We start from the raw sequence: 24,460 nt of genomic DNA, 5'->3' as shown, positions 1-24,460 counted from the left end.
CATGTCAGTATTTACGTTTCTATAGTAAAAAGCAGTGTAGTGTATTCTTTTGCTGTTAGTATGGCAGCAAGTTCATCCAGTTGTTCTAAATTTAGCCGCAAAACTGTAAAGCTTTCAGATGATGATTTTGAGGCTGTTTTATCTTAATGGGCTGACGAAGTACCTAGTGATTTAGAATATTTTAATGATAGTGATGTTGACGATGCAAGCGAAGAAGTATGTATTGAAAGTTCACACGACACCGGAAGTGAGCAGTCGGAAAGTTCTGAAGACGAATATCATTTAAATGATAATGGTAAGTCATATTTTTATGGCAAAAATCGTTTGAAGTGGTCTACTACAGTACCCTCGAAAAATGTAAGAACTCCGTTACACAAACTTGTACAAAAGTACTAGCTGTGCGGTCCAGAGATGAAAGAAACAAAACTTCATTATTTTTTTTTTTAATTTTCTTATTTCTGAGGATATAATACAAGAAATACGTAAATTGACAAATAATAAATTACGTGCAATTCGTGAAAACTATAAAAGAATGAATAGACCAGAACTAAATGAAATGATGAAATAGAACTAAAAGCCTTTTTGGGATTGCTTTTATACTCATCAGCTTTCAAATCCAATGACGAAGATATAAATTCTATATTTGCTACAGATGGCACTGGTAGAGATATATTCAGATGTGTTATATCAAAAGAAAGATTTGCAATATTTCTAAAATGTTTACGTTTTCATAACCCTCTGGATAGATAAGAAAGAAAAAAGATAGATCCAACAGCAGCCATTAGTAACATATTTAATATATCCATATCAAATTGTCAAAAACTGTATTCCGTAGGCACATGTGTTTGTATTGATGAAATGTTGGTTGGCTTTAGGGGAAGGTGTAGGTTTAAAATGTATATGCCTAATAAGCCTGTGAAATATGGCATTAAAATAATGTGCCTGACTGATGCACGAACAAGTTACTTATACAATGCCTATATAGGTATATGGAGGCAAGGACACTGACGGAACTGGGTTATCTGAGGAAGAAAAGAAGATGAATAAACCAACTCAATCTGTTCTTCGGCTTGATAAACCTATTTATGGAACTAACCGTAATATCACAGCTGATAATTGGTTTAGTTCTATAGAATTAGTACAGCAGTTAGAAGTAAAGAAATTAACGTATGTGGGAACCCTCAAGAAAAATAAACGGGAAATCCCTCCAGAATTCCAGCCACAGCGATGTATGCAAGTAAATTCAACTACTTACGGATTTACGAAAAGTTTATCCCTAATTTCCCATGTGCCAAAAAAATTGAGGGCTGTTTTACTTATTTCTTCGATGCACCATTCAATAGGCACGGATCAGATTACTGGAAAACCAGAAATTATAGCTCATTATAATCATACGAAAGGAAGTGTCAATACTTTAGATGCCAAGTGTGCCAAATATTCTGTAAAACGTCGTTCTCGCCGATGGCCGCTTACTATTTTTTTACCGCATCATTGATATAGCTGCTGATAATTCGCATGTTGTGTACCAATCACTGCAAGAAGATAATATGGAAAGGCTAAACTACACAAAGGAGTTGGCGAAACAATTAGTTTTACCTCATCTACAAAGAAGACTCGAAAATCCCAGAATCCCGAGAGAATAATTATGTGGTATTGAATGAATACTAGGACAAAAACGCCAAAAAGAAGCAGATTTTGAAGAAAGGCTTGAGAAAAAGAAGAGGTGTTACTTATGTCTAAGTGCATTAAAGCGAAATACTTTTTATGTGTGCTTTTCTTGTGGAAAACCAGTGTGCTTACAGTGTACAAAGAAAAATTGCGGACCTTGCGCGCAAAATGACTAGTTATTTTATTGTAATTTTTGGTTATTGTCAGAATTTTGTATTTTGGTTTCTCATTAAATTTAAATCATTAGTCTGTTTCTTTTAACATTATTTTACCATTTGTTAGTCACAAGTAATCAATTTTTCTTGTAATTTAGTTTATAAACGATTTTGTAGTAACGTCCACCATTTTTTAAATATTATGCATGCATTCATAATATTCTTGAAAAAGTAAAGTTTATTTTACTTGTAGCAGTATATTATGCTGCAGCAATGTGAAGAATCATTCCGTAGTTGATATAAAAAACAAATACAGTATTATAAGATAAATTCATATTAAAAACAAAGGAGAATAGGCAACCGTATGACATACCGCATGTCAGAGTCTACGTCCTGAAACATCCACGTCAGAAGTTAAGGGTTAAGTAAATTCAGTAAACAAAATGAAAAATAAGTTAATGTTAAACATATGTCATGTGTTTAACCTGAAAATTGGTAGGTCCAAAACTGTCAGATAAAGGCGGTAGGTATCGCGTCAGTCACGCACGGAGCGAATACAACAAAGAATTATTTTTTACAATTTGAAAATTGGAAATTATAAAGTATGTTTTGCGATTTTTAAATTTAAAAAATAATTAAGTCTCAGAAACGCCTCTTTCTAGCTCAACAAACGAAGATGAGGAAAAAACAAAAATGGCTGCTGAAAATTTGACCATAGCAAATTCCAAGAAAACCAAATCGAAAACACCTGAGGATAAAAAGAAATACCCTTCGCAACAGAGTTGCTAAGAAATCAAGGGGCTCTAATAAGCAGACTAGGTCCTAAAGTAACGTAAGTGATACTTAACTAGATCGTGCTGAAGCAGATCGATCAATAACAAACTGGAACAAACAGTTAAAGAGGCTTCTATCGGATTTCAGACAGAACTTCTGCAGTTCCATAAAACATCGTGTAGCGAAGTCACCCTGTTGGCGAACTGTATTAACGCGTATACAAAAAAATGGACTACTAAAGTGGTAAGGATTATGAAGGGCCTGTGGGAGGCAGCAAACTTAAATATAGTTGATCTAAATAATATGCTCCATGGTCCTCACCCGTGTCTCTAAGAAAGAGACCGATAAAGAAACCGTCAGGACCCGTCTTAAGAAGAAAAATCAAGACAAGCTGAAATACACCATACGACGACGGATGTGAACTCATGTCCCGTCGTTTCTGTCGTATACCATCGTAATAAACAAAGTCTCCTCCTCTCCCTTCTGTATGACTTTTGAATGAATTCGAACTGCTTTATTCCTTTCTCGTCATCGTGAGAGACGATGTTGCATCAATAAAATGACAAAACATCTTAATTTAGATGTTTCGGCTACTTTGAATATCCAATTTTAATAGCTAAATATTTACTAGAGTACTTATCTACTAAAAGTGTATCATAATATATCCAAAAAATATGTTTCTATGGGATTAAACCGCAACATATTGTAATGAAAATTACATTTATAACTACCCAATATTTGACGTTTCGCTTTCCACTTCGAAAATCGTTTTCAAAAAGATGATTTTAAATATTAAAAACCCTAGACATATAATGAGATAGAACAAATCCAGGAATATATCTACCTAGGCCAAATCCTAAAACTTGACTAAGAGAACCAAAGTGCGGAAATTACTAGAAAAGCAAGACTAGCATGGGCAGGATTTGGAAAACTTAGTTGGATACTTAAAAACTGCAAAATACCCGAATACTTGAGGAGCAAAGTGTTAAACGCATGCATCTTTCCTATCATGACATATGGATGTCAAACCTGGACCCTAACCAAGGCAAACATGAATAAACTAGCCACAACAGAAAGAAAAATGGAAAGAGCAATGTTAGGTATACGACTGTCAGATAAAAAGAGAAACGACTGGGTAAAATCCAAAACAAAAGTCGAGGATGTAGCAACAAAAATTGCCAAACTTAAATGGAGCTTCGCGGGCCACACTGCTAGATAAAAAGACCAACTTTGGAATACCACAATACAACATTGGAGACCTTACGAAAGTAAACGACCAAGAGGACGACCACAGATGAGATGGGTTGATGACATTAAAAGAATAGCCGGAAAAAATTGGAAATATGTTGCTGAGGATAGATACCGATGGAAGGAGTTGGGAAAGGCCTATGTCCAAACATGGACGACAGAAGGCTAAGAAGAAGAAGAAGACATATAATACAAACAAAGACAATCTGATAGCTACAATACACGTCAGTTTTTCCAGTGCAACAGAGAAAACTGACGCAAAGCAGTTCCTGCATCTCTTTCTAATTTGCCAGGTTTATCAACCACCTGATCTAAATGACCAATGAGAAGGTCACGTGATAGGTAAACAAGGCCCATTAAAAAGAGATGCAGGGACTGCTTTACGTCAGTTTTCTCTGTTGCACTGGGGGAACGTGTTTGTATGGCAGCAGTCCGTCTATTTGTAATATATATTTTGAAAAAAAAAGTGGTCGTTTGTAAGTTATATTTTATTTTAGGTTATGTTTTTGTATGTTTCCAAAAACACAGCTATAGACATTTAATATAAATAGTTTACTGTAGAGAGCTACTATACAGTTGCGTTCATATGTCCATAAACACAACCTACAAACAATAACTTGTTGGCTATACATCTTGCAAAACATTTTCAACTTACGTGTGGATCCCCCTTTCGATGAATAGTCTCTTCATGTTCTAGTAAAACTTCAACAGCTTCTACAAATTCCTCAGAGATGGCATGCAGAAGTGCATCTTTGGTCTCCACGCGATGTTCAATTAACAGCTCCACCATTTCTAAGTTTTCGTTGTCTATGGCCATCAACAAGGCACTTCTGCCGAGAGGATCCACGCAGTTGATGTTGATGTAGTTTGTTTCTTCAGCTCTCTGAAGCATTCTGAAAAAAAAAGGTATTTTGTAGCATCACAGTTTTTAATTTTATATCAAGCACAAGTAAATAAATTATTTACTTTTGTGTTGTCCGAAATAAACCAAACAGGTGTTTGATTTGTTTTGGAATTCTACAGAAAGTAAAAAAATTGGTAGCAAATTGAGATTTTTCTAGAAATTTGTAAAGGTCAATAGATATATGATACAGACCGATTTAAGGTAATAGGTAAACATTTAAATGCATAAAAAAGTGTAGCGACTCTTTAAAATTTAACCAACCGCAAGAATTTCGAGCTAAAAACAGAAGTCTAGAGTACTACGTCCACCAGAACAGTCACATAACTTAATAATTTGTAAGAATCTCATTTAATAGCCATAACATCATAAACAGTTATTGCTTAATGCAAGAACAATTGCAGTTTTAATAACAACTTTACTTAGAAAGCTTTCTGAGTTCTTGACCATAAATTTCTTAATTTTTGGTCAAGATGACTTTCATGAACGACTCCGATAACTGCAGAGCACAAACGTGAAAGACTATATTCGGTTTTAAAATATCTAAATAATAGAAATAATTAAAATCTGTACGTTAGTTAGCGCTTAGATTTCATAGCAAATTAGGGAGAAAAATAGAAAATTCCTTTTTCCTCTCAATAATCAGTCCGACATTTCAACTTTAAATAATGGAAAAAGCTGTAGTTAATTTGAGCACAACAGAATTTTGTTAAAGAAGTCTTAGCAATTCTTTTAGCATTCATAAAAAGTGCAATGTTAATAGAAACCATGTGGATACAATAATGAAATAGAGGATTCTCTGAGCAAAAAAGTAATAGTAGCGTGAACCGTTCTAGATAAAAAGGGGACATATAATAACACTTCAGAAATAAAATAACTGCATTAAAGAGAGGTAGATAGCACTACATGTAAGTAGATAGTATAGCTACTTCGTACATATATAGTTGTGCAGATGAAAATATTGTTAGACATCTTCTCTATATCAAGGACTGAAGGTTATTCACATAAAGGAGTTAGGTTTACTCTGATCTTGGTTTTAGTAGTATAATAATATATATGCAATTTGACAAGCCGCGATCTATCGTCATAACTGCGTATGGTAGGAAGTTCCAAAATATCCTCTATAATATAATTAAAGTAGGTCTGAATTAGACAAATACAAATACAAGAAAATGTCTGATTGGTCTTACGCTGATCCCCAGTCAGTCAATAGTAAATAAAAACCATTTAGATAAAATTCACACAAAAAGATAACCTTAAAATTATCCAAATAGATGGTAGTCTAATTGAGTGGCATGGAGAGATTTAATATCTAATGCTAAACTCACCAAGGACAAGCGTGAAAAAGAAATGAACTGCTGCACCCTATGTAAATCCAAAATATATTATCTAAGAGCCTATGAGATATAAGAAAAAAACTTACTTTATCTATTCAAAAGCTATCAGAGAAGATAAGAAAAGATAACAAAAGAGAAAAAGAAAATAATGATATATATTACAGGTTTGCTACTGTAATTGAAGCTTGACAAGAACAAATAATTTCTTATTTGCCATTACTTCAAAATATTCAGATCTAAACTGCAATTAACACCCTTAGAATTAACTTTGGGAGCATTATATCACACGAACCATATTCTAAAACTCTAAACTTAGGGTTGGATAATGTTAATAATGATGACTGTTACTCTAAATATTGATGAAATCCCAGACAACTTTACCTAAGAAGCACTTATAGCATAACAAAATATAATATTGCAATTGATCTATATGCCTGATATGATCTATATACCCATAATTGTTCTGCATGGATCTATGGAGTGAGTTACACCGCACGTAAGTCCCCATCTCGTGCCGTCCTGCTCATCTGCAGACCCATCCGATACACTAGCGTATTCTGGTCCAAGAAGCGGATCCATTTAGAATTTTAAACAACTATGTTAGCCTATTTGTTTGGGTAGGCCTTATTTCTGGCCAGGGTCTGAGCCATGGACCACTAGATCATTCATAGTGAAGTGAATGCGATTCGTACGCCTGGCCCGTTTAACTATCTGATCGACTTTTGGGCGCAAATCATTTTTTCTATGGGTATATATTGACAACAAAGTTTATGATCAATTTCATGACTAAAGTTTTACAGAAATTTAGAAGAACGCAGACTTAAGATAATCAAATTTTTGAAATCTATTTGGCCAGTCACGCTGGAAAACATAAAAGGGTTAATTTACGATAATTTAAAGAATTATTAAGCAAAAAGGAACCACTTTCAAACTAATATTAGAACAGGTGTTTTAAAGAATTACCTAATAAAATATCTTCTGAACAAATAACAATTTTTATCTTGCAGAAAACGATCAAAAATATACGCCAAAACAACACAATAAAAGTAGAAGTAGAAGAAGAACTAACTGACCCTATTGAAGCTGGCAATGAGATAAGCCAGAGAGATTCCCCGAGTCCTTTATTGTTCAACCAGATTATGGAAGAAATATTAAAATATTAAAAAATATTAAAAAGTAAGAACTAAAAAAGGATAACAAATGGGAGAAAAACAACTTCAAATAATCTGCCATGCAGACGACTCAATACTACTCTCTCAAATGGAAGGTGATTGACAACGTATGCTGCACCAATTTAATATAACCGCCAAAACATTTAACATGTTAATTTCATGTAAACATGCAAATTTACTAAGATGTAAATTGGAGCTGGAAGGTCAGATAATAGAACTAGTGATGAAGTTTAAATGTCTAGGAAATTCTTTGTCTTCCTATGAATCTTTTACCCTTAATTTTATCTTGCATTATAAGCATAATATCTCATATTTCGCACCTCTAGTAATGACGCCTAAATATTCCAGCTTTCTTGTTTTGATGTGCTTTATGACCTTTTGCAGCTTTTTGACGCTTTTGTAGCGATTAACACTTTTGCATTTGTAACTCGTTGGGCCATGGGATTTTTACAATACTTCTATAGCACCATATCCCAAATGATTCCAACTTCTTTATATTATCCACTGTAGTTGCCAGCTTTCCATTCCATACAACAAAGTCAAGAACACGTAGTATCTTAAGGCTCTTATCCTTAGCTCCAGAGGAAGGTATCGATTAACATTGTTTTCATTTTTATAAATGCTTGTCTTGCAATTTCAATGCGTGTTCTTATTTCTCTACCTCGGTCATTGTTTTCATTTACCCAGGTTTCCAGATATATTTGTAGTTATTCACTCTTTCTACTTGCTTCCCTCGATATCTAGCCTTCCTACTGTATCTTGTCTAGAAATAATCATGCACTTGGTTTTCTTACCGTTCATTTGTAGTTCATATTTTATGCTGACTTGATGTAATCTATTTACTAAGCGTTGCAGTTCTTTTAGACTGTCTGCAAAAACAGCGGTGTCGTCTGCGAATCTTATATTGTTCAAGATTTTTCCTTTTATTGATATACCCTGTTGTTCCTCTGATATTGCTTCCTTAAAAATAGCTTCGCTGTACAGATTGAATAACAATGGGGACAGCACGCAACCCCGTCTAACACCTCTTTCGATTTCTATAGTTACTGTATCGACATTTTCGATTTTGACCTTTGCTTTTTGATTCCAGTGCAAATTGACAATAACCAGGATATCTCGACTAACCACTTTTTTTCTTTTAAAAGTTTTACGAGTTTCTGATGTCGTACTCTATCAAAAACTTTTTGATAATCTATAAAGCAGACGTAGAGATCCTGGTTCATATCTAGTCGTCTCTGTGCGAGAACGTTAAAAGCGAACAGAGCATCTCTCGTTCCTCTGAATCCAAATTGGGTGTCATCTATATCTATATCTTGTGAGAAGGGCTAACTGTGCGGAATTGCAAGACTTGCAAAACTGTGTCGATTGCACATTCACTTCTTGAAATTCCAACCCTGTATATGGAAGTGAATTATTTATAATACGTATATTTGTGACAATCAAACCCACCAGTAATGCCGTTGTAAATTATGAACAGTTTATGTATTTTAGTATAGAGATCATAAAATGGTGTATCATGAGATAAACCGTGAAGTGGATCTTATTTATAAAGGAGACACATTGTACTAAATACTAGCCTCCGGTCAGTATTAAATTTTTTGTATCGTAAAACATTTTTAAGTGAATGCCACGAACTTCAGATAAAAGAGAAGTTTAAAATATATGAGATTACTAACCTGTTTTATTCCGCATTATGCGGAAGCGTAGAGTTTTAGAAAACATAAGTGGAATACAAAATGCCTTTTATTGGGTCATTCAAAATTTTATTGGAAGTTTAATAGCTGAATTATCTTCATAAATGGAACCCGAGCATGATAATAATAAAAAGCCAAAAAGTTACAAAGACGATACTAAACTTAAAGTTTTAAAAGACATATTTTGTATACATTATTTAAATATTTTTGACTAATTGCAAACTCTTTATTTATTTCTGTACCTACTACAACAAAATTCTTGTTTATTTTGATAAACATGATAATAAATTTATAATTTTTTATTTATAATTTAGACTGATGTAATTTTGAATATTGCTCTTTTTTAGTTAAGTATTCCTATCCGTTTTAAAATTTATTTTATATGGGATTAACTACAATAATTGATTTTAATCCGGATTACAGATAAAATTGATCAATGAAAAAGTTATTAGATTTAACATGTAATTTTTATAAATTGGCACTGAGTGGCAATACCAATTTGACTGTTGATTGACTTACTTAGCCTTGATCTTAGACAATTAGCCAGATTTTGAGTGAAATTCTGAGAGGTATTTACACTCGGATTGATAACACTTTCGGACATTTTTGTGCTTATGTAATTAATTAGACATGATAAACCTATGGCATGGCTAAGCCTTCTAGAATAACATTTTAGGTCAATACTTAAACATCAATTGTTCGTGTTTAATAGGAAAATGTATCTGATCGAGATTTAATTAAGGGAAATCCCTAACTCTTTGCTTTTGTTTAATAAACTACTTATGAGTTATACAGTCGGTAACTTTATTAGAGTTTTGTTGTGTTTTGTATGCCCAAAAGTCAAAAACCCACATTTAAAAAAAATAGGCGTTTGTTTAGACAGTGATTTATAAGTTAACCCATTTGGTTCCACTGTACACTAAACTCATCCGAGTACAGCAGTAAAAATGGCCTAGCAGCGACACATCTTGCAAAAGAGTTCTATTCCATGTCCGATTCTATTAGGAAGTATTCTACTAGATTTTCACAAATTATACCTTAGGTGACGCTCATCTTTCTAACCTTTCCCAAAGTATTGTTCTGAAGCTATTTTCTTGTGGCATTTTAAACTAATTACTATTTACATGGGAATATGCCACAATTAAAGGTTAAAATACGTTTATTGACGTTTCAATTTTCACTTTGGAAATCGTTCTCAAAATACAAACACTAATGTTTGTATTTTGAGAACGATTTCCGAAGTGGAAATTGAAACGTCAATAAACGTATTTTAACCTTTAATTGTGGCATATTCTCATTTAAATAGTAATTAATTTCCCAAAGTAATATTGAAAGCTAGCCTCCATATTTCTGTTGTATCATTGAAGTATTAGCTATTTTGTTATTTTAATATAATTTATCATTTTTTAACTTTTATAGTTGAAAGGGTAAGTACTATAATGATTATAGTACTATAGTACTATAATGATTATAGTAATGATTATTTATACAGTGTAAGAATTTTTTTTATTATTGTTGGTTTTATGTTATAAAATAAACATGTACTCATTTGAGTACAGTTGGTTTGTATGAGGTTAAAAATATTTATTTGGTTTTTTTATTCTTTCAAGTTTAATCTTTATATTGGAACGGATTCTCAAAAAATGCTGTCTATTAGTCTCATGGGATTTTATGAAAAACGTTAAAAAACTATTCACTAAAGGTATTCACACTTGGACTTGAAGACGTGTTCAAAGACATTAACTGGGCAGATAAGGGAGTAAATGTTAATGGAAGAAAACTGAGTCATTTAAGATACGCTGATGACATTGTAATATTCGCTACAAGTTTCGAAGAACTACAGACCATGATGACGCAACTATTTCAAGCTTCGGAAAAAGTAGGTCTTAAGATGAACTTGAAAAAACAAAAATAATGACAAATACACCGAACACTCCAGAAATAACATTGAACGACATAAATTTAGAAACAGTAAGCGAATACATCTACCTGGGACAGATAATGAAAATTAACAAAGAAAATCAAACTGCCGAAATTACCAGACGAATAAGGTTAGCGTGGTCCGGATCTGGAAAACTGAGTTGGATCTTTAAAAGCACTAAAATAGAACAGTATTTGAAATCCCGAATTTACGATCAGTGTATCCTCCCTATACTTACGTATGGTTCACAGACGTGGACACTCACCAAGTCCAATATGGATAAAAAAGTAAAAGCACAAAGAGTGATGGAAAGATCAATGCTCGAGGTGAGACTTATAGATAAAAAAACAAACAAATGGATTAGAAGCAAAACCAAAGTAAAAGACGCAGGAGAACATGCTTCCAAATTAAAATGGAGCTTCGCAGGACACAATACCCACTGAAATATAAGAGATGGATCCACGAAATACAACAGTGGAGGCCATGGTTAGGAAAGAGAAGCAGAGAAACACCACAAATGAGATGGGCTGATGACATTAAGAAGATTGGAGGACAGGTTTATCAAGGACAGTCAAAAAAAAATGTATAATCGAAAAAAACATGTAAGATTAAATGGATTAAGAACATGGATCGGACCATAATCAGAACTTATTTTAGAAGCAACCAGTCAATCATTAGCCCAGTCTGGTTAAAAAAAAAGTCGAAAAATTTTTCGCAGATATCTGAAGCTTTTAAGACATAGGTGGGAGTTACCAGATGACAAATAGATGAAAAAATACTCGTATTTTTACCTTGCGTTTTTTTTTAAACAATGATTTATGGTCAAAATTTGATTTTTTGTCTATAAGTTTTTTCCCTTATATTTTACATAAACAATATATCATTTTTTTATATCAAGAATATCTTTATTTTCCCGTCTTTAAAATAAGAATTGATAAATAATTATAATTAATATAATTAATAACATAATTAAAATTATAATATAAGGAATATAATAATATAATGTGTAAAAAATTACCCGAAATTTAATTTATAAAATATATAAGTATTATTATTATAAGTATTATTACATTATTGATATAGACAGAAAAAAATATATGTTGATTTCCCGAGATTTCCGGGGTAGGGGGGGGGTTGGTTAAAAAAATTATGTCATCATTATTAATACTGCGACAGACTATTCCAGCCAAATTAAAGAAAAAAGGTTTTACGGTAAATTTCAAATGGACTCAATTTTTCCGAGGTTTCCCATATTTCCCGGCCAGTGAAAACTATGTAGTTATTCATGTTTCGACGAGCTACCCCAGATTAAAAAAAAAGGCTTCTAACTGCAATGAAAGCCAAGATAATGTAAATTTTTTCTACTTGTTTCAATTTGAAGTTCCGATCTCGAAAAAAAAAAATGGAGCTGAAACTGTTATCCCCTCCACTTTCCTGTGTCGCTTTCGAAAGTACCTTCTTTTTGAAGGGCTGTAAGTTTCGAAAAATTGGATAAATTTTATAGCTATAAGTTTCAATATAAAGTTTAGATTTACACAAAACTCAGTGTTATTTTTTAGTTATTAGCAAATGCAAAAAATGCAACTTTTTTGAATTTTTATTTACTATCAAATAAAATTCTAAACTTTTAGCTTTTAATAGAATAAAAAGGCTTAAAAATGGTGTATTCTAACATTAGCAAAATTAATTTGTTGCTCCGAAAACTACAAAATACTTACTAGATATCTGGATAGTCCCAAGAAAAACTTACTTCGCTGCAAGTCATTTTCATTTGTAAATGGTGGTATTATATCTAATAAAACTTTTTATAGTTTACTGTAAGGGATCAACAGTCAACAATCCTCTTAGCACGCGCCCTTTGTCATTAAATTGATTCTGGCTATTATTTTTTGATAATTTTTTTCTTTTAATTATTCTGTCCCTTGAGTGTCCTTGCCAACTAAAATTCATAGAAAACCCACAAAAACATTGTAACGCACCTACAGGTCGTTCGTTTCCTCTGACGATTATTCATTGAACAAGTATTTTCAGCTTTAACAATGGTACAACCTTATTGGCTGTTCTCTATAATTAACGAAGACGTAGGTAAGCTTGAGTGGAGGAATAAATCACAGAACACGTGGAATGCGAGGCACTCCACTAAGGCGAGATGTTCCTAAATGTATTAAGTGAGGACAGAATTTAAGGTATGGCAAGTAATATACACTGTAAAACAAATTCTTATCTAACCTTTTGAAAATAAATCAATATATAACTTTAAAATGATAAAAAATGTTACAGTATCATAACATTTATTCATTCCTTATTTTAAGAAAGGTCAGACGTATGAAAAAGTTCCTATTATGATAGAAGTTCAACAGAGATGTGTACTCTCTCCACTTTTGCTTAATTTATATGCAGGAAATTTATTTCGGAGAATCTGTGAAAGATAGAAGCGAAGGTATAATTGCCAACCTAGCATGTATATACAGCGTTAACAGGCCTTTTAGGCCCATTCTTCTTCTTCCTATGCCGTCCCCATTAACGGAGGTTGGCGACCACATTTTTAAAAGCTTCTCTATCTTTTGCAACGTGGAATAATTCGTCTACAGTCATGTTTGTCCAGTCTCGAATATTTTGCAGCCATGACTTCATCTTTCTACCTATTCCCTTTTTGCCATCGACTCTACCCTGCATGATGACCTGCAGAAGACTATATTTATTATTTCTTAGTATGTGTCCAAGGTATGCAGTCTTGCATACTTTTATCGTTCTCAACAATTTTTTGTCTCGACCCATCCTTCTCAGCACTTCCTCATTGGTGACCCTGGCAGTCCATGGAATTCTCAACATTCTCCAGTATATCCAAAGTTCAAAGGCTTCAATCTTTTTAACTATTTGCGCTTTTAGTGTCCATGTTTCTACCCCGTATAATAGTTGCGACCAGACGTAACATTCAACAAACCTCAGTCTCGGCGCAGTATTCAGATTTTTGTCACAGAACAATTGTTTGAATTTTAAGAACGCTGCCCTTGCCATTTCTATTCGTACCCAGATCTCTTGGTCTGGATCTAATTCTGTGTTGATGTACGCTCCCAGATATTTATATTTTGTCACTCTCTCCTTTTTGCTGTCCACCAAGAGTTAGTTGTTCATTATTTATTGGACTCCTTGATACTATCATAAATTTGGTCTTATCTGTGTTGATGTCAAGTCCCATTTGAATGCATTCACTATTTATTACATCTAGTAAAGTTTGTAGTTCTTCTATACTCTTAGCCATAATTACCGTGTCATCTGCAAATCTCATGGTGTTTATGATTTCTCCACCAATTCTTATTCCCTCTTTTCTTTCCCATAAGGCTTTTCTGAATATGACCTGTGAGTACACGTTGAAAAGCGTCGGAGACAAGACGCATCCTTGCCTAACCCCTCTCGCAATCGGTATATTATTTGTTTCTATATCGTTCACCTTTACTACTGCTTTCTGGTTCCAGTGTATAGCCTTAATAAACTCAATGTCTTTTTTGTCTAAATTGATGTTTTTTAATTCATCTATTAACTTCATATGCTGCACTCGGTCAAAGGCCTTCCTAAAGTCTATGAAGCATACATATGCACTCTTGTTATATTTCCGACATTTCTGCAAGAGTACCGTCAACGCAAATAATGCCTCTCTTGTACCCATGCCTCCTCTGAAGCCAAACTGAGTTTCATCTAACTGCTCCTCACATTTCTTATAAATTCGGTTTTGAACAATTTTCAAGAAAATCTTTAAAGGGTGGCACATTAGGCTTATCAATCTATAGTCATTACATGATTTGGGATTGTTGTTTTTTGGTAGAGGTAAAAATATCGATTTAAGCCATTCTTCCGGGATGTTGCCCTCTACATATATGTGGTTGAGAATTCGGGTGAGTCTCTTTATATTACCGTCATCTAAGGCTTTTAACAGTTCAACTGGAATTTGATCAGAACCCGGTGGTTTTCCTTGTTTTGCATTCTGTAGGGCATTCTTTACTTCTGAGGGTAAAATTTGTAGGTATTGTTTTTCTTCACCTATATCTTGTTCATTTTCTCTCTCGTCATGGAACAGATGGATTATATATAGTTCCCATACTTCCTTTATTTTGCTCTCTTCAGTAAGTATTTCTCCATTATTATCTCTTGTTATGAGTGTTCTTCTTTGTCTGGTGTTGCCTGTAAGTTCTTTCATTTTTTTATGTAAGTTTGAGGTGTCATGTTTGTTGCTGAGTTCTTCCAATTCCTGGCATTTTTTGTTGATCCATTCCTCCTTAGCCTTTCTGATTTCATATTTGATTTTATTCCTGAACGGTTTTATATTTATTTTCATCTTTATTTTTGTATTTGTGCCCATTGCTGGATGGATAATTTTCTTAGTTTTCTGTTCTGAACTATCAGCTTCCAATCTCTGATTCCCATCTCACTAACATCTTCCATCTCTACATCTCTCCATTTCTTTCTTGGTCTTCCTCTCTTTTTTTTTGTCCTTAGGTACTCTCCAAGCAATATTCTTGACTAGTCTATTACCTTGCATTCTTTCTAGATGTCCGAGCCATTCTAGTCTACGTTTTTTCACCACTTTTGTTATTGTAGGGTTAGCATACAAATGGTACACTTTTGCATTCGTTTGTCTTCTCCATTCTCCCTCTACTATTTTTCCTTACAGGTCTGATCAATAAGAGTACCTAAGTACATATTATACTCATTTACCTTCTCGAATTCTACAACTGATTCATCCTCCACCTCCAATTGAAAGGATCCCTTGGTGTTTACTTCGATTTATTAATATTAAGTGTCAGTCCAATTTTAGAGCTTTCCCGAATCAGTCTTTTTGCTATATTTGCCAGTTCTTTTTCATTTCTTACAATGAGAACCACGTCATCAGCGTATGCTAAGCATTGGTACTCCTTGTATAAAATAGTGCTGGACCTATTCATTCCATTAACTCTTACAATTTTTTCTAGAAATATATTGAATAGTAATGTAGACAACGAGTCTCCTTGGCGAACACCTTTTTTTAGTTAGAATTCTTCTGAGACTGTACCGTTGCATTTCACAACACAAATGGTTTGTCTAATTGTAATTTTTCACAATCTTACTGTTTTTTCTGGCACTTAGAATTATTTTATCGTTTCTATTAATTTGTTTCTGTCTATCGTATCGTAGGCGACTTTGTAATCAATGAAAACTACTTGTGCTGAAATGTTATATTCATAGCAATTGATCAGAATTTGTTTTAGCATAAAAATTGGATCGGTTGTTGATCTTCCTTTTCGAAATCCTCCCTGGTATTCTCCTAGATTCTTCTCTATATAATTTCTAATTAGTATGGCTTGCACTTTATATATTACCTCTAATAAGGATATTCCTCTATAGTTTGCGCATTCAGTTCTATCTCCTTTTTTGTGTATAGGAAATATAATCGACTTATTCCATTCGTGAGGCATTTCTTCGGCATCTCACACTTCTAGTATTAGCTCACTAAGTTGGTTTATTAAGGCCTCTTCTCCATATTTTAAGTTCTCTGTTACAAGATCGCTCTCCAGGGGGATTTTTTGATTTTTCGTATCTTTTAATATTTCTTCAATTTCTTCTCTTGTGGGCTTTGGTATTTCAATATGTGGTATTACTATTTAAGCTTTAGGAATATTATAATTTTCTTCAGTAGTCACCCCGTCAATTAGCATCTCTTCGAAATATTCTTTCCACCTTTCACATATCTGGTCTTCGTCCACTATCAGGTTTCCTTGCTTATCTTTTACATTCATCATTTTTTTCTGTTACCAAGTTTTAATGCATTTTACCTTTTTGTAAAAATTTTTTATTTCATTTTTCTTGTAATTTTCTTCAATACGCTTTACTTTATCATTCATATACTTTCGTTTCCGCTTACTTACGATTGTTCGACATAGGTTGTCTTGTTTTTGCGATCGTAAACTTTTTAATCTCAAATCTGATCTTTTTTTTAACTCTGTTCTACATTCGTTATCGAACCAGTGGTTTTTTCTAAATCTTTTTGTTCTTGGTATGTTCTTCAACGTTGCTTTCTTTATACTGTTTGTCGTTTTCAAGAACTTTTGTTGTATGTTACTCACAGTAGTACTTTCTTGGTTGGCGTAGGATTCTTGTATATCCTTTTGATAATTCTGCGCTACCGCAAATTTTCGCAGTTTTTCAAAATTAAATTTACGTTGCACTTTCTTTTTCCGTTTATACTTTTTAAGTATTGCTTTTCTCATATTAATTCTAACCAAAAAATGATCTGAGTCTACGTCAGCCCCTCTGCACCTTTTCACATTTTTTATTAAATTGGCGAATTTCTCTTGTATTAAGATGTGGTCTATTTTTGATTATTTTCATTTGATCTCAGAATTTTCCACGTTCCTTTATATATATTTTTTCTCCTGAAATGCGTACTCAATATTTTCATCCAGTTTTTAATTACGAATGTAATCAATCTTGGGCCATTATCATTTGTATTCATATGTTTACTTTCACCCCCGGTTATGTTTTTATATATATCTTCCCTTCCGACCTTTACATTGGCGTCGCCTATAATAATTTTAATATCTTGTCTGGGCATTTCTTCAATTGCCAACATAGAAGTCATCAACAATCAACAACTTAAGATATACTGATAACATGATTTTGCTAGCAGCGAATAACGTCTGTCAGCGGTAACAGACCATAGTAAACAAAATATGTAACAAATTGTAAATTATAGTAGTAGTTAGTAAATTATAAAACATAAGTTTGCAAATTATTACAACGAAAATTAAATGGATAATCATCGTTAGAATAAAAAATATAGCTAAGAATCAAACTGATATTGGGAAAGGTGGAGAAATAGTGGAGACAGAACAATGGAAGCATTGGGGAAATGGAAGCATCGACTCTCACTGCACCAATGTGTAAGAAAATTGAGGCTGTCAATTTATGGGCTAACTGTCGATTGTTAAATATGTCGTGGATGGAGATTGTGACAAATAAAGCAGTTTTGCAGCGTCTAAACAAGAAAGAGAGGCTCTGAAATCCGTAAAAATATGACAGATGGAGTACTAGAGAAAAATAGAAAGGAAACGTAGTCCTGAATGACGAGGAACATCTTGGCTCAAGAAATTTATCAAGAAAATTGGTCTAAGGAATGTGCCTTCAAATTTGAAAAAGTGTATTTTTGGAATAAAAAAAAGAACGATTTTAAGCCAAATTTGACAGACATTCAAATCAAAAATGTTAGGACCGTTTATACTTTATCTAAGGAAAGTCCTAAGAGCTTATACAAACAAAGATTAAGATAATATCAGAAATTATGCTAAAAACCATGTAATAAGATAACTTTTTAACCAACCAATGAAAAGAAGACTTACAATACGGTGGCCGGAACACCTACGAAATTTACGGTGAATCATTGGAAGATCTTATCCGCTACCAGTCCTTCGTCTTACAATATATTTACCAGTTACTGTATTCTAGACATAGAGTATAGTAGGATCTAATTTTCACTAAATTCTTAAATTTCTAAGAGGAATTTATACAAAGTTAAATAAAAAGTTTTGTTTGATATCATTTTTTTTATTTTATTTGTTAAGCTGTCAAATACTTTTTTTTTATTTATTTATTGTTTATTTACTGAGTAGAATGTAAATTGCAAGAAATAAGTAAATAAAAAAACTATATTTAAAATTAATATCTAAACATAAAAAATAACACCAAACAAACTTTTTTATTTAACTTAGTTTAAATTCCTTTTGGAAATTTAAGAGTGTAGCGAAAAGTAGATAAGCCATATTATACGACTATCTAAGACGTTGGTTTAATTCCCTCTGCTTTATGAAGTAGAAAGTGTCACATCGGAGGGAAGATTGATGCCGGAGAACTGTCTTAGTTGAACTGGTTTACGACGAAAATGTCCAAACCGGTGAGTAGATATTAAAACCCTTTTTTTCTTTAAAAGATTTGGATTCTTAAATAAATAATAAAACATGACACTGTTTTTAAATTTCAAAGAATATCATCAACTCGGCATGTTTTACTGTAAAGCAACTTCCATAAGTCAAAATGCTTTACAGCAGAAACATGTCGAGTACAAGGCTCTGTTAACGCTATGCAATAGAAACTTGCCATGGAGGAAAAAAAGTGGTATAGTAGGCGGTACTATAGACTAGCGCGAAGCTTCATACTGTTTTCTATGTTTTCAAAATTTAAATAATATTTTTAAAATTTAGTAATTTTACTATTTATTTATTTATTTTTTAAAATGAATTCTGATGTGTAATTAAGGAAAGGTGAATGAGTAAGTGGCAAATTACAATTAAATTATGTTTATGCCACTTAAAAAATATCTTATTATATTAGACCGTCAGATTACAATAGAAACTCAGCCAAGGGCGGCTGTGACAGGGAGAAGCTAGGGGCACTGACCTCCCGCCTTCACACTAACTCACTCAATGTAGTAGATATCTCCTACTATTTATTTTAAATGAATTTTTCTTAATTTAAAAAGCTAATAAATGTATTTTGAATAATTTTTCTTTATTTAAAAATAATTGTCTAATCTCTAATCATCTAATAAATGTTTATCCTTTATCTCTTAACTATCCAAAGATGTTTGGATGTTAATCGAGATCTTTATGTATGCTTTATAGACTACAACACGGCATTCAATAAGGTAAAACATGACCGACTTATAGAGGTATTCAAAAACAAGAATTTGGATGTGAGGGATGTAACATTGATATCAAATTTATACTACAGCCAACGATGAAATCTGAAAATTGGAAGAGAAGTGTCAGAAGAAGTGAAGGTAAGGAAAGGGGTCAGTCAGGGTTGCATACTGTCGCTGTTATTGGTTAATGCTTATTCTGAAGAAATCATACAAAAAGCTTTGGTCGAGACGAGACCGTCGGCATAAAAGTGAACGGAAGTTTAATTAACAACATTAGGTATACTGACGATACAGTCATAATAGCCGACAACTTAGAAGACTTAGAAAGAATAATGAACAAAATATTAAGATACATTGGAGAATACGGACTCTCTATTAACATCAAAAGAACCAAATTCATGAAAATTAGCAAGAACAACAATACAAACGAAATATTAACGGTAGGCGGCCAGCAGATTGAGAGAGTAAAAAGATATACTATAAGAGAGTAAAATAACGATTATACTGCAGATAAGAGTCAGAATTGAAAAAGCACGTGCCAACTTCGTGAAAATGAAAAAGATTTTATGCAGCAAAGATCTGACATTGGCCCTCAGAATAAGGTTAATTAAATGCTATGTACACATGTACACATGTAGAGGGTAGGAGAAGCGTAGGAAGAAGATGCGTTTCCTGGTTGAAGAACCTGAGAGAGTGGTTTGGTTGCAGTTCAAGGCAATCGTTCAGAGCAGCTGCCTCGAAGGTCAGAATAGCCATGATGATTGCCAACCTTCGTCGTGGAGATGGCACTTAAAGAAGAAAGAAGTAGTCACCAAATAGACGAAGAAGTATTGGCAGACCAAGAAAAAGATGGTGCGATAATTTAAACAATTTAGGAGGCTAATATTTAAGAAGAAACAGGCTTTAAAGCCTACATACAAGATGGAATAGGAAGCCTTAAAGACTACTTAAAGATGAAATCAAGGAGAGTAAAATATATGAAAACTGTGGGGTTTTCTACGGAAATCTGCGTGAAAATTGAATTTTCTTTTGTAAAGAATATCGCATTTGCTGCAACGATTATGTCTCTTATGCTATTTTTACGAATCGATAGAGAATTGTTTCTATTTAAAAAAAAATTGACAGAAGGGCTACTGGTGCCCAAAGGATGTTAAATGTGACCTATATGTGTAATGCTAATAGGTCAGTGTCCATGATTTTCTTCTTCATCACACTTAAAAGGTTGTTAGCTTTTACGATAAGGAACTTGCAAAAAAGGCATAATTGCAGGTTATGAAAACGAAAAATTTTATTTTAAAAAAGTTGCAGAAAATAAGCAAAATTCGATTTCTCTTCTTTTCTTCTTGCAAATGTTATAACATTTTCTGTAAACAAAAAGGCATAAGGATAAAATCGTGGTTAAACTTCATATTAAAATGGTGAGTTAGTGAATTTAGAATATGTAATATTCTTGATTACCTTCTTGTTGAAGCTACGTCTCCTCGTTCCACGGCTAGCAAAAATTTCTTTTCATCTAAAGTAAGTTGTGCGATTTCTTGATGGGGTCGAATGACGTTTTCTTCTTCCATCATCCCATGGATACTGTGTCTCTATAAAAGAAAGGAAAATTATTAGAATTTAGTAATTTTTAGGTTACGTAGAGTAATTAAATGAAACTTATGTTTTTTTATATGACTATTTGGCACTACTAGTTATAGTGAGAACAGGAAATAATTATTAGAAATATAAAATATTGTATATTGTATAACATTAAAATTAGTTTAGTTTATTCTCTCATACTAATCGTCAATTTTTTATAGTTTATTTGTTCAATCTATTTCATAATATTAAATAATGCATCAATCACTGTTCTGGAAGTAGAAGCAGCAGAAGACAATTCTGTCAGCTAAAAAAAAACCTGGAGATAATAATTCTGTGAAAACATTAAAAGTATACCCAAAAGTGTAGGGGTTAACAGAATCTTCAAAAAAAATAACGTTAATAAACCTAAGTTAGTCATTGCCCAATGGGAAGCATACGGACAAAGAGAAGGAGACTGTAGAGCATCATTTAAGTGTTCACTTTCCAGGGTACACCCAATTTACTAGTAGTAATAATCACCAAGCAAACTTTGGTCCAACCAAAAGTGACTGGTTGACCTCTGAAGAGATCTTTGGTTCTCTGAAGGTCAGATAGGCTATTGAAACTGTTAAATCATACAAAACTGCGGAAGCAGATGACCTATTTTCCAGACTACTCCAAGAATGACTGAAAATTATTATGAGTCCCCTGATCGCAAACTATCTCTGGGATACATTCCCAAAACTTAGAGAATAGTGAAGGAGGCGTTTATTCTCAAACCAGGAAAAATAGATTACACGTTAGCAAACATCATATAGGCCTATAAATCTAACTTCATTTAAAAACCATGGCAAAAAACCTTTAACAAATACATCAAGAAAAACAATCTGAATGAAAATCCACTGCACCAGCGGCAATGAGAGTACCTAGCAGGAAAATCAGGTGAAGCCTACCTACACAATCTGGTATCGGAATTAGAAAGTTCGACCAGTTTACAGCATAAAAAAGTCGCACTGCTTGCATTTTTAGACACAGAAGAAAATCAACAACATAACATAAAAGAGGATTATTTAGATGCTTGAGAGCAGTATAATATCCACAGATACGTAGGAAGGTGCCATATGCCTGGCGGCAATTAAGGGATGCTCTCAATGGAGTGTACTGTCACTAACATTATGGAATATAGTCATTCATGACCTGATTCATGGACTTAGCAGCCAAGAAATCTGGGTCTAGAGTTTTGCTGAGGACATTGCAATAGGACTAGGGGAGAATTTCCCAGTAATTCCTGGTTGTCAATCAACTGAAGTGCAAGGAGTGGAAATCGAAACGTTAAATAACAATTATAAAATGTAACTTTCATTACAATCGATTTTAGTGTTAGTTTTGTTTTATGTGTTAATGTTTTTAATTGTGCCTTCAAGACTTTAGTCAACTTTAAAAGGCATATATTGTATTGTTTATTTATCTTATTGGAAAATATCAAAAGTTTAAGAGTTGTGTTGAGCAAGATCATTGTACGGTAGCTGGTAGTTTTTCTACAATTTTCTTTCTGCGTTTACTATTACCAACTTCCTATTGGTATTGTAATGCTATTCTCCTCTGGTGTGATACGATTGCTGTGTAAAATGTCCTAAAAACTTACCTGTAGCTTTCAACTCTTATTTTCCCTTCTTTTTTTTAAGTTTCACGTTTCACGTAGTATTCCATCGGGTCTGGGGGTTTTATTGCCTATTAATTTACATATTTTCTATCGCAACTTTTATGCTAACTTAATCACCTCTTTCTCCTTCGTCTTCTGCTTTTATAGAAGTAATGCTTTATTGTAACTTATATAAACTTTTATATATAGGTTATTGATTATTTTTTTATTTTTCTATATGAAAGAGGGATTTAAAAAAATCGTTATAGTTAAACTTATTTACTCCATTATAAGCAGAAGTTTATATTTTTGATTCGTTTTTATATCTTGTGATTTCACTTCGTTTATTGGCTAACTTCCTGAGAACTTTTTGGCAGCACTCATTAGCTATCTACATTGATTTTCGTACAAACTAAATACAATTTTAGAATACTTGTTTATCCGTAATTATTTTGTTCCTATTAATTATGCAACCCATAATTCACGAAAATTTCAATAATATGTATAAATACAACTACCATAAATTAACATAAAAATAAAATAATTATTCACATTGAGTAGTTATAAAATATTATATACAATTTGAAATGATATATCAATTTAATAATAAAAGAGAAGAACAACAAGACGATAAACTTGATTTAATACTAAAGGAAATAAGATGAATAAAAATAAACAAAACGTTCTTATAGAGGTTGAAACGAAATTCAAGAAATAAGACGGAACTTTCAGGATTACAAACGAGAAATTCAAGAACTATGAAAAGACAATAAAATACTGAAAAGAAAACGTACAACTTAAAAGGGAAAACGATAAAATGCAAAGAAAAATAGTAAGAAGTGAGGAGATCAGACTGGAAATTGTGGATAAATATTGTATATTTATATACAGATAACGATAATCTGTGCCGGTGTCCTTAACTAGTGCAATGCTAGTGCTTTATTAAATTAATAGGTATTTAATTAAAAAATAAACCGATCTTCAAAAAATGTAGGATCTAATTAGAGAGAGGTATATTAATTTAAATAACAGATATAAAATAAATGATTCAGGGTATTATTATGTCGTTGTAGAATCTACAAACATAAACTTGTCCCGCTTATCACCAGTACGTGTCGGTCATTATTTTTTTAAAAACCAATATTTTAAACACGAACATTAAACCTGTTGGCACAAATAAGGTAAAATTTATTTAGGGATTTAGAATTATTAGGGAAGTTGATACGTTTTTGGATGAAAAGTGTATTTTAGAAAATATTGTTTCAGATAAAAATGTTGTCGAAGTTAAAAGGTTAAAGGTCGCTGCATGTTATCGTGCACGTATAGTTTCCGGCACGTAGCGTTTCCACTCCAGCAATTGGGCTGCGCGTTCACATTTTCATACATAGAACGTTTCAGTTTGGTTCAGTGGAGATATGATCTCGCTTTTCTCGACAAAAATTATGTGCAATTGCTCTTCTTTTTAACGATAATGAATGAAAAACTGTGTTAAAAAGAAGGTTTGAAGTACATCCAATGCTAAGAGAAAGGAAGAAGGAATGTGTATACAGAGAATTAATTGATGACGATGAAAAATATTATGGATATTTTAGAATGAATAGGATTCAGTTTAAATATGTTTTAAATTTAATTTCACCTTCAGTTAAAAAACAAAACACTACATTTAACGAAGCCATACATATTAAACCAAAAAGTATTTTTAAAAAGAAGAGGTATCACT

General features: G+C 32.8%; 1 protein-coding gene across 1 annotated transcript in view; it reads right to left on the bottom strand.

Annotated features, from left to right (window-relative positions):
- The window catches only part of LOC140432645 (transient receptor potential-gamma protein-like), a 382,624-nt gene that overhangs the window by 274,344 nt on the left and 83,820 nt on the right, over nt 1-24,460 (bottom strand). Inside the window, exons 3-4 of the mRNA XM_072520678.1 lie at nt 20,997-21,127; nt 4,501-4,738 (exon numbers count right to left, since the gene is read on the bottom strand). Coding sequence (XP_072376779.1) covers nt 4,501-4,738; nt 20,997-21,127 — 369 coding nt within the window. The remainder of the gene's footprint in view (nt 1-4,500; nt 4,739-20,996; nt 21,128-24,460) is intronic.

This window comes from Diabrotica undecimpunctata, chromosome 1 (genome assembly GCF_040954645.1).
Source record: "Diabrotica undecimpunctata isolate CICGRU chromosome 1, icDiaUnde3, whole genome shotgun sequence".
Taxonomy (NCBI): domain Eukaryota; kingdom Metazoa; phylum Arthropoda; class Insecta; order Coleoptera; family Chrysomelidae; genus Diabrotica; species Diabrotica undecimpunctata.
The sequence above is the reverse complement of the archived record's forward strand: the minus strand, read 5'-3'. Positions and strand labels throughout refer to the sequence as shown.